Source organism: Tupaia chinensis, unplaced genomic scaffold, assembly GCF_000334495.1.
Source record: "Tupaia chinensis unplaced genomic scaffold, TupChi_1.0 Scaffold138910_1, whole genome shotgun sequence".
In the NCBI taxonomy this organism is placed as follows: Eukaryota; Metazoa; Chordata; class Mammalia; order Scandentia; family Tupaiidae; genus Tupaia; species Tupaia belangeri.
Genome location: NW_006198801.1, coordinates 975,577 through 987,257, shown reverse-complemented (window position 1 = coordinate 987,257; position 11,681 = coordinate 975,577). Strand labels below are relative to the sequence as shown.

The 11,681-nt window shown below is 51.5% G+C and overlaps 1 protein-coding gene across 1 annotated transcript in view; it reads right to left on the bottom strand.

Annotated features, from left to right (window-relative positions):
* The window catches only part of SIPA1L3 (signal induced proliferation associated 1 like 3), a 274,665-nt gene that overhangs the window by 21,307 nt on the left and 241,677 nt on the right, over positions 1 to 11,681 (bottom strand). Inside the window, exon 16 of the mRNA XM_006161714.3 lies at positions 10,928 to 11,149. Within this exon, the coding sequence (XP_006161776.1) occupies positions 10,928 to 11,149 (222 nt within the window). The remainder of the gene's footprint in view (positions 1 to 10,927; positions 11,150 to 11,681) is intronic.

The following is an 11,681-nucleotide window of genomic DNA, read 5'->3' as shown; positions in this document are numbered from 1 at the left end:
TTTTTTTTTTTTTTTTTAGGTTTATTCATTTATTCTATGAGTGAGAGACACAGAAGGACAGAGGGACATAGCACCCCTGATAGGGTCCTGACAGCTTCAGCTAGCCTGGCATTGGGGCTATGCGTAGGCTGCTATGCTCAGCGAGGTCTCCGGACTTAAACCACCAGGCCTCCTTCTGCTTCTGCTTCTGGCTCAGACTCTGAGCCAGAACCAGGGCTGTGTGACCAGCAGATGTTGTAATGGCTATGTCGCTGAATTCCCACATAGTCAACTGTGGTTCGAGTTCAGGACCCAGTGGCTTAAAACTCATACTGGGTATGTGTACGTGTGTGCCCAAAATCCCAAGAGGAGAATGGAGGAGAAAGGACTGTGGTGTAGCCATCCCCTCCTGGGAGGTGATTTCTTGCTGTCTATCTCTCTGTCTTACCGGAGAACACACATGCACTATGGCAAAAATCTCTCTCTCAAAAACAAAACAAAACAAACAAAAAAAACACAACCAAACAAAAAACTCCCCAAAAAACAAAAGCAAAAATAACCAGGGCTGTGATCTAGGGCATCATTACTCCCAAGAGAGAAAGAATCCAGCTAACAGAAGCAGCCCCTACCACGCACCAGGCACTACCTTGTGGGCTCCAGGATACTAACTTGTTAATCCCATGCAGCGCTCTCCAAGGGAGCCACTATGACTATGATCCCCTTGTGACAGATGGGGACTGAGACACATGGAGCCTGCAGTCACTGCATAACACTGGCCCTACCTTATTTTAAAAATTTTTTTTTTTAATTTTTGGAGAGTTTTTTGCTATAGGGCACGTGCATTCGCAAGAGAGAGAGAGAGAGAGAGACAGAGAGAGAAAGCAAGAAATCACCTCCCAGGGAGGATGGTCATGCCACAATCCCTTCTTCTCCACTTTCCTCTAGGGATCTTGGGCACGCACATACACGCGCCCCGCATGAGTTTAGGTCACCGGGTCTGGGACTCGAACCACGGTCGACTACATGAGAGTCCAACGACATAGGCATTATGTCAACTGCTGGTTCCACACTGGCCCTACCTTGACACTGCTCATTCCCTCTTCACACCATCCTTTCCTTTTTGGAGATGTTTTTACTATAGGGCATGTGCACTCGCCAGACAGACAGAGACAGAGACAGAAAGTGAGAAATCACCCCGCAGGGGGGATGGTCACGCCGCAATCCCTTCTCCTCCACTCTCCTCTCGGGATCTTGGGCACGCACGCACACGTGCCCGGCGTGAATTTTAAGCCACCGGGTCCGGGACATGAACCGTGGTCGACTACGTGGGAGTCCAGCAACATAGCCATTATGCTAACTGCTGGTCCCCCACACCATTCTTTTGTCCTTTGGTCATGGCAGCGACTGCAACCTCTAATTGCCTTTGTGTCTTTGCCTGTTATCTGCCCAGCAGCAGGTAAGCCACACCAGAGCGAGGACTGGGTCTCCTTTGAGATCCACGCAAACTCCTTTGATCCTGTCCACAGTCACAGACACGAGGTACTAGCATCCCATTTCCTGGATGAGGCAATGAAGTCACACAGCCTGTGAGGGGAGGAGTCAGGATCCAAATCGAGGCCACTGGTGAGCCTGTCACAGGAATGGCATGAATAAAAGATGTGGGGCATGTGGAACAGGATCGCGTTTGATGAAAAAAATGCTTCTGTATGCAGAAAATAATTTCTGGGAGAAATGATGAACAATGATTACCTCTGGGAAGTGGGAATCTTATTAGGAGATGGAAAAAAAGATGGGACTTTTACTTTTCATCTGATACCCTGCATTTATTTGACCATAATCATGTGTTGTAACAATAATAAAAATAATAAAAACTAATTTTAAAAAAGCTGGCACCTGGACTTAATCAGTTAGCAACCTGAGAGAGAAAAAGTCTTTGAACCCAGAGAAGAAATAAGACAACTCGGGATCCCGAGGGTTTTGAAGTCTGCATTTTCTTTCTGTCTTTCTCAGCTGCCAGCCTTGGGATTTTAACAAAGGACGGGAGAGACGGTGGCAAGGTTTTTCTTGTCAGGTCATATTCCTCCCCAAATTAGAATTCCAGGTCTAGGGTAATGCTGGCTCTGTCGAGATCGGGGATGTGTGTTCTCTGGGCAAATTAAAAGCTTTAGATCCAAAAGACAGAAATTGAAAGAGACAGAAAGGGATGGACGCACATACCCCAGAGAATAAATGCTCCTCTCCTGGAAGCTAGAAGGGGACTCCTCCCTCCCCCTCCCCTTTTGATTTCAGCATTTCCCAGAATTCCCTGCACGGGGGAGTGTGACTCAGCGCAGGCCCATGTATTCAGGAGGGAGCCCAGTGTGCCCCTTCTTCCCAGTGAGGAAGCAGGCCTGGCCTTCGGCATGGCTCCCAGCCAGAAAGGGACAGGTTTGCAAAGCTCTGCTCCTGGGAGGGTGTAAACCGGCCTGCGGAAAACTTTCCATCGTGCACTTTCTCTGCAGTTCTCTTTCCAAAACTGAGTCCTTCAGAAGGCGCTATGTGGACCCCAGTGCCCTGGGTGTAGGGGTGCTTCACGTGGGTTCTAGTGTGATTTCTCCAGGGAGTTGGCCTTCCACTGGAGAGTCAGGACTGCCCTGGCGAGTTCTAGAGATCCTGGGAGGTGGGAAAGAGATCGTGGCAACTGGACACGAAAGATGCAGAAGAAATAAAACAATGGCTGTGTCGGGGAGGGGAGGTGGATGGCTGGGGGCCAGGAGGGGACAGATGCTTAGTTTTCACCGCAAACCCTTTTGTACTGTCTTGCTGTCTGCCCTGTGCGTGTTTTATCTTTCAGAACACAAACGAAAACACTTCCGAGGGGCTGACTGACAGCACTGGGCAGTCTTTGGTTCTCCTGCGTTAACTTTGAGTAACGAGGTGGAATTAAAGCGCCCTTCCTTAGAAAAGACAGAGAGAAAAATGACAAAGGTGGCTCTGCAGTGAGGACCCAGGAAGGCAGCCAGTGGGTCACACTTGGCTGAGCCCTGTCCCTGCTAACTTGGTGCTCCAACTGGGGTGGCTCCCCGGGGACTGGGCTAATGAAACTAATTAGCACCGCTGCTGGCATGGGGTGGGGTGCTGCCAACCTGGCTGGTGAGGATCCCGCCAGGTCTGTGCCCCAGGCCAGCAGGCAATGGTGGAGGACAACTCTGCTGTGTGTGGGGCTCGGAGAGGGGCCTTGGCTGTACTGAGCTGGGCCAAGGGCCCCTAAACCCAAGGAAGGAGGGAGCTTAAATGCCAGGCATCAACCACAGGGGCCGACACTTGCCTCTGCACTCACTGAATCCTCCCATCACCTTCGGGATACGGGCTCTCATGCCTTCCCCTCTGGAGGCTGGGGAAACCGAGGCACAGTGTGGTGAGGCACTCAGAACCCACGTCTGCGCTGCAACTGCATCGGCTCCCATGGGAGGCCGGCTCTCCCATCACTCGCACTGGCAGGCCAGGGCACCACGGGGATGGCTGAGCTGGGGTGCGGACCGAAGGAGTCTGACATGTGGGACTGTGCTCTCTGGGGCTGGTGGAGCAACAGCAGCAGAAACAAGACTCTCACCTGCTGGGCCCTCACCCTCCCAGGCCCGAGCAGCCCCCCATGGGTGCCATTTCATCGTATCCCTCCGTGGCCCGAGAGGAGAGGGCTGCCCCTCTTTATGGGACTTGCCCTTCTAACTGCCACTCCACTGTGTGGCAGGCCCTAAGGTGTCAGAAGAAGCTGTTCCCAAGGTACAGCCTCCTCTCTGGGCCCTGGAGAAAAGGGCCACCGCGCCTTTAACGTGAGTAGGAGGCGACGATGCTACCTAGCCTCGCTCAATACCAGAACAGAGGCCTGTTCTTGGCTGTGCCAGCCCTGCAGGCTTCTCAGGGTGGCCGAGGAGCCACTTCTCACAGGGGCAGTGCCAGCCCTTCTTTCAGTCAAGTCTGTTGGGGTGAAGGCACTGTAGATGGCTAGGGTGACAGGGTGGTGGGCAGCAGGTTCTGCCCCTGCCCCTCAGGGCACGGCACCCTCCTGGACTCCTGCAGCCCAGTGGGCCTGGACACCAGCTACCAAGTCGCACCCTCACCTGGAGGTAGGGACCCCCATCATTCCAGGTTTAGGAGGTGGAATCTGAGGAGGAGCCTCCATGCCCTGGCGGTGCCCCCCGTGCGGGCTTCTCGGGGTGGCTGGGGAGCCACTTCTCACAGGGGCAGTGCCAGCCCTTCTTTCAGTCAAGTCTGTTGGGGTGAAGGCACTGTAGATGGCTAGGGTGACAGGGTGGTGGGCAGCAGGTTCTGCCCCTGCCCCTCAGGGCACGGCACCCTCCTGGACTCCTGCAGCCCAGTGGGCCTGGACACCAGCTACCAAGTCGCACCCTCACCTGGAGGTAGGGACCCCCATCATTCCAGGTTTAGGAGGTGGAATCTGAGGAGGAGCCTCCATGCCCTCCACCCCTCTTAATGGCTGGGAAAAGCAAGCCAAGGAAGTAAGGGTCTGAGGACAAAGTGGGCAAAACGGGACTGCCTGGCCTCCAACGTCGGCCGAGGCACGAAGTGAACGGGTCAAGCACGAAGATCCTCCCAGGGCAGCTCTCAGTCCCCACTGCACGCAGATTCTCTGTCCTTCCCTGGCTAACTCGGTCTTCTGTCCAACAAAAATCTTCCTCCTCATAAAGTCTGTGTCACTGCCTTGGGTGGGGATCCTTCTTGCTTCAACCTCTCACATGATGAACTGTACTGTCAGGTATCTTACTGTTTTTTTTTTTCCTTACCTTTATTTACTTTTAGATTTTTGCCATAGGGTGTGTGCACCTGCCACAGAGAAAGGGAAAGGATGGGATGGCCATGCCACAATCCCTTTTCCTCCATTCTCTTCTTGGGATTCTGGACACACACATACATGTGCCCTCATGTTTTTCAAGCAGCCAGGTCCGGGACCCGAACTGTGGAGTTGGCTATGTGGGATCTGTTATCTTAACCACCATGTCACCTGCTGACCCTTTTCCCTTTATTTATGATAGAGCACATGACTGCATACATGGTGATGGGGGTAGTAAAGGGGAGGGAGAGGAGCACCCTCCGTGGGGCCTGGTCATGCCATGACCCCCTCCCCCACTCCTCCAGTTCGTCAGATCTTGGGCACTTCTGCTGTGCCTAGTGTTTCTGGCTGCCCAGGTGGGGATCTGAACTGCAATCACCATATACGATCTGGCTTCTCGTGACCAGTGTGTTATGGGTGTGCCATAGATCAGTCCTATCTCACTGGGTTCGAATCCTGGCTCTGCCGTTTCTAGTTGGGGGGCCTTGGACAAGGTACTCTAGCTGTGTCTTAGTTTCACCATCTGGAAATGGTGGTAAGAACAAGGTTGCTCTTACAGTTTTTTTTTTTTTTTTGAGAAGTTTTTGCTATAGGGCGCGTGTGCTTGCCAGAAAGACAGAGAGAGACAGAAAGCGAGAAATCACCCCCCCCCAGGGGGAATGTCCACACCGCAATCCTTTCGCCATTCTCTTCTCGGGATCTTGGGCATGCACGCACACGGGGCAGGTGTGAGCTTGAGCCACCGGATCCAGGACTCGAACCGTGGTTGACTACATTGGAGTCCGGTGACATAGCAATTATGCCAACTGCTGGTCCCACTCTTACAGGCTGTTGAGCAGATCAAGAAGGCCAGGTCTACAGAGCCCAAGCACAGTGGCCTAGCTGGAGGGTGGTACAGGTGGTGTGGCCTGGGTTGGCTGTGGCCATCATCATTCCACTGGGGACCTAGCCTCAGTCATTGCTGGTTCTGAATGCATTAAAGGCCCCTGACCAGAATCAATGGAAACAGAGGTAAAGACACTTCACAGATAGAACGCTGGACTCCCACATGGCCGACCACAATTTGAAACCTGAACCTGGCAGCTTGCTTTTTCACTTTCCTTCTCTCTCTTTTCCTCACTCTGTCCCTCTATGGTCAAATTAAAAAAATATATAAATGGATAAATAAAGTCAAATAATTCTTTAATAAAATGATGCTTGCTGGAAAACTAGGAGAGGTGATTAAAAAATGACTCTTAGAGGGACCAGCAGTTAGCGTAATGGCTATGTCACTGGACTCCCACGTAGTCGACCATGGTTCGAGTCCCGGACCCGGTGGGTTGAACTCACGCCGGGCGCGTGTGTGTGCGTGCCCAAGATCCCGAGAGGAGAATGGAGGAGAAGGGATTGCGGCGTGGCCATCCCCTCTGGGGGGTGATTTTGCGCTTTCTATTTCTCTGTCTCTGTCTGTTTGGCGAGCACACACACCCTATAGCAAAAACCTCTCCAAAAAATAAAAAAAATGACTCTTACAGTGACTAAGGCACTATCTCTAAAATAAAATATTAGGTCACCGAAAAAGTCATATATATTTTTCTATGCAAAAGTACATCATGGGGACCAGTAGGTGGCATGGTGGTTAAGGCGCTGGACACTCCCACATGGCCGACCATGGTTCGAATCTTGGACATGGTGGCTTGCTTTCTCACTTTCCCTCTCTCTCTGGTCAAATTAAAATAAATGAATGAATAAATAAAGTTAAATAAAAAATTCTTTAAGAAAATGCATCATGACTTTTCAGATGACCCAATAAAATACAATAGCTTCATGAAATGGAAACATTGGATAAAACAGCAATTCTAAGTTAACATATCATGTATACTGAATTGAAAATGTGTCTCCAATTAAATTAATCAGTATTATAAGGAATTGTGAAACTATTTCTCTTTTTTTTTTTCTTGAGAGGTTTTTGCTATAGAGCACCAGAAAGACAGAAAGAGACAGAGAGACAGAAAGAGAGAAATCACCCCCCAGAGGGGAGGGCCATGCTGCAATCGCTTCTCCTCCATTCTCCTCTTGGGATCTTGAGCACGCACGCACATACTTCTGGTGTGAGTTTAAGCCACCGGGTCCAGGACTCAAATTGCGGTCGACTACATGGGAGTCCAGCGACATAGCCATTACACTAACTGCTGGTCCTGGAAACTATTTCATTTGTGTCCCCAAATATTTTACATATTTAGTTTCCATATTTACACAAATGCACACACATATGTAAAAAACCACCTTTGGATCTTATCACTGGGCAACAGGGACTGTTGCCTGTCTGGGGTTTCACCCAGGTATGCTTTCTGAGCACCTGCTATGGGCTGGGCCGGGTGGGGTCAGGGTGTCTCTGCTCTCAAAGAGCTCAATCCAGTGGGGGGTGACAGAGAGGAAGTAGTGTGAGCGTTGAGCTTCCTGTGGGGCATGGGGACATCCCCAAGGAAGGCAGGCCTGTGCTGAGACCTGAAGGGGATGCATGGGTGGACCTGCGTCTTTCCAAAAGACATGCTGAAGTCCTAACCCAGTATTTCCAAACGTGACCCTATTTGGAAATAGGATCTCTACAGAGACAATCAAGTTAAAATGAAGCTGTTAGGGTGGGCCCTGATCCAGTGTCCTCAAAGAAGGGGAAAATGAGGACACAGACACACACAGGGAGAATGCCACGTGAAGAAGACAGAGATGGGGAACCAGTAGTTAGCATAATGGCTATGTTGCTGGACTCCCACGTAGTTGACTGCGGTTCGTGTCCTGGACCCAGTGGCTTAAAACTCACACTGGGCGCGTGTGCGTGCGTGCCCAAGATCCCGGGAGGAGAATGGAGGAGAAGGGACTGCGGCGTGACCATCCCCTCTAGGGGGTGATTTCTCGTTTTCTGTCTCTCTGTCTCTCTCTGTCTGTCTGGTGAGCGCACGTACCCTATAGTGAAAACCTCTCTCAAAAAAAAAAAAAAAAAAAAAAAAAGAAAAAAGACAGAGATGGAGGTGAGGCACCTAAATGCCAGGGAGTGCCAAAGACTGTCAGTAAACAGCTAGAAACGAGGAGAGACGCTGGGACAGTCTTCCTCACAGCTCTTGGAAGGAACCACCCTGCTAATGCCCGGGTCTCGGGCTTCCAGCCTCCAAAACAGTGAGGTGATACACTGCTGCTGTTTAAGCCACTCAGCTGCGGGACTTTGTTACGGCAGCCCTAGCGGGGAGGAGCGAGCCTGGTGGTAGTGGGGTGGGGATTCCAGGCAGGGGGAGGCACACACATGAAGAGAAGGGCCTCCAGGAGAATGCAGCTCCCAGAGGAGCATGCTTGGGGCTCAGGGCCTGGCAGGACTGGACCCTGAAAAGTGGGGCCTTGTGGTGTCTACTTGGTGGGTTGTGATGGGTTGAGAATATGACGAGACTCATGGCTCATGTGCTCACTGACAGCCCCCACCGTGTGCCAGGCAGGGCGTGAGGTCTTACTACCAGGCAGTGGCACCTGTTTTCCTGCAGGGAAAACAAGAAGGACTAAGTAAAGTGACAGCATGACAGCAGGTCCTAAGGCCTGGAGAGCCTACCTGAGGAGGTGGCATTAGACCACGCCCTCACGGAGCCTACCCTGAGATCTGGAGGGAGCGCCTCCCGGGCAGTGGGAAGAGCCAGTGCAGCTGGACCTGTATGTGGGAGTCTGAGGAGCAGCGAGAGGCTTGTGTGGCTGGAGTGGACCTGGGGGTGGGTGGGCAGTGAGACAAAACCAGGGCAGAGGGGGCAGGGGGCAGACCACAGGAGGTCTGGGCAGGAGTTTGGGCAAAGAACACAGTGTGCTGGCGTGTGGTACACAAGCGAGCTCAGTAAGCGTGAGCCCTCCTTCCTCATTAACCTGGAAGCAGGTTTTGAGCAGAGGAGTGAACGGTCAGAATCTAGTTCTCAGCGTCCCCTCCGGCTGTGGGCCAGGCACACAGATTGGTTCTCAGTTTGAATTCAGCGTGCTGGCTCCCCGCCACCAACCCCACAGACCCTGCCTCTGTGTCCTCACACCTCTCTCCCTCCAACCTCCGTGTCACCTACAAATCAGAATAGCCCCATCCAGGTCATGAAAGACATCAAAAAGGACAGGACAGAGTTTGGACCAGACTTCCTGGGTAGGGTCCTGGCTCCACCCCTTACCAGCTGAGTGACCCTGGCCTCAGTTGCCTCATCTGTGAAAAGGGGGAGAACAGGCCCACCTCATGGATAAGAATCCATAAGGATTCTTGTCAACTAGTTCTCATGAAATACTTCGAAATGAGCCTGAATATGGTGTGCACTCAAATGTGATGCACTGTATTTTCCAACTAAAAACAAGAAACTTTTTTTTTTTTTAAAGGTTTTTGCCACAGGATATATGTACTTGTTGAAAAGAGACAGAGATAGTGAGAGGGAAAGTGAGAAATCAGTCCCCTTGGGGGTTGGGGATTAGTTATGCTGCAATCCCTTCTCCTCCTGGGATTTTGGGCATGCATGCACGTACTCACGCATGTGCACCCAGCGTGAGTTTCAAGTTGCTGGGTTTGGGATTGAAACCAGTCAGCCATGTGGGACTCCAGTGTCTTCACCGCCATGCCACCTGCTGGTCTCCAGAAACCCTTTAACTGCACTTCCCCCATCACTTTACAGGCAAGCGCCTCAAACCAGCTGCCCACACAGTTGCCTCAGTCCTGCCTTAGGCCCCTCTCCTGAGTTCTCCAGGGACCTCTGTGAGTCCCAACTCTATTTAGTTCTGATCTGACCCCCCATGGGCATCATCCCAGCTCCCAGAACCCCATGGTGGCCTGGGCGTCTCCCACCTCGTGGGCAGCAGTGCCTGGTTAGCCTCCTGACTGGCCGCTCCATGGGTCTGCTGAGTGTCGAGAGTTTGGGCTCAGTCCTAACCTCTCCTCCATCCATACTCCTGGCCTGGGGGAGCTTGCCCAGCTTCAGAGCTTCGAGCTGATAACACCCCCAGTTCTTCCTCCAGACTGTGCTCCCTGCTGAGCTCCATTGCTTCCTCCTGCCCTCTGCTTGGATGTCAACTGTGACACATCTGGACTCGAACTCCCGAACTTTCCCAGTCCAGCTCAGCTCAAGGCACATCTATCTCCTAGGCTTCAAGACACAGCAGCACCTTTGACCTCTCTCCTTCTGTCACATCACACCCACCTGCTGGCAAACCCAGTCTGCTCCTGCTTCAGATCATTGATTCCAAATCTGCCCCATTATCACATTCGTTTAAAATTTCTTCCCATTAAAAACGAATTACGATTTCTTACTCACTTTCTACTACCACTCCCCCTGCTCCTGTCCTGCTCCAGCCCTGTCTCGGTCTGTCCTTCCTGCCCCCTCGCAGGCGCAGGCTGTTTCCCACACACAGCCCAGGAACCTCTCGAGCATCTAATTTAGATTACGTCCCTCCTTCCTCTGGCTCTGCCTTACTCAAAGCCGATGCTAAAGCTCTCCCGATCTGTCCCCTCGATCTCTGACCTCATGTCCCACTACTCTCTCCTTGTCGCTCCCCACACTGTTCCAGCCAGCTGGTCTCTCCTGCAGGCCTTGCAGACTCCTACCTTAGGTCTTTGCAGCTGCTATTCCTTCTGCCCGGAATGTTCCTCATTCAGACACCACACAGTGCCAACCCACCATCTGACCTCCCTCATGCAAATTTTGCTACACAGCACATGCAATTGCAAGAGAGAGGGAGAAAGAAGGAAAGCACCCCTCAGAGGGGATGGCTATACTGCAATCCCTTCTTCTCCATCTTCCTTTTGGGATTTTTGAGCACACACACAAACACTCCTGGTGATTTTCAAGCTGCCGAGTTTGGGACTTGAAATGCACACTTGACCATGTGGGATCCAGCTGCCTTCACCATCATGTTACAGGCTGACCTGCGTTTATTTACTTTATGTACTGCCTGCCATCCCAACTGGAATGCCAGCTCCCTGAGGAGGGATCTCTGTCTGTCTTGTTCACAGCTATTTCCCCAGTAGGCAGACTGGCACAGAGCCATCTTTTTGATGAGGGAGGGAGGCATCACCCTCTTCCTGCTCCAGAGACACCCCGGCCTGGCTCTCACAGGCACCTCACCGGGCGTGCACGCACTTACTTCTTTGGGTCAGTGAAGGGAAGCGGCCGTGGCGGGGGCTCGTCTGTTCTTTTCCACCCCGTTGGGTGCTTATTGCGCACAGGCTGTTTGGAGAAGAAGGACTTGGGGACGGAGGTGGAGAGCTGGAAGGGGCTGGCCTGGGCCAGCTGTGAGGGCCGAGGAGTCTCTGCACTGGCAGTTTTGTAAACCTGAGCGGAGTAGCCAGCCCTCGAACCCATGTCACTGCAAAGTGAAAATGAAAGAAAAAAAAAAAATCAAACCCATCCCACATTTGGCAGAATGAATCTACTGAAATCTACTCTTGGGAATCAAAAAAGTGCATTTCCATATAGAGATACAAATGCACCAAGGTTCAAAACGTTTGTGAAAAATAGAATTATAATATGAGTTTATTTTGGTGCAAAAATTTTTGAAACCCATGCACATACTGTGCACTTTCCTGGAACTCTTTGAAGACTCCTTGGTATTACTGCTGTGGACAATTTCAACACGAAGCCTATATAGAAAAAAGGAAAAGCTGCCTGCACAGCCCCCAAGAGAACCCCTGGAAACTCTTCTAACACACCTGGTACCTCTGTGGATTTTGAAAAGTCATCTTCACTCTCCATACATGTGTTCACAATCAGAGGAAAGGGACTTTTATGTGTATTTTTACATAACTGGAATCACACTCATACACTGTGCTGTAAATTGTGATTCTTTTAAACTTAATATACATATATATTTTTGGGGGCCGGCAGGTGGCATGGTGGTT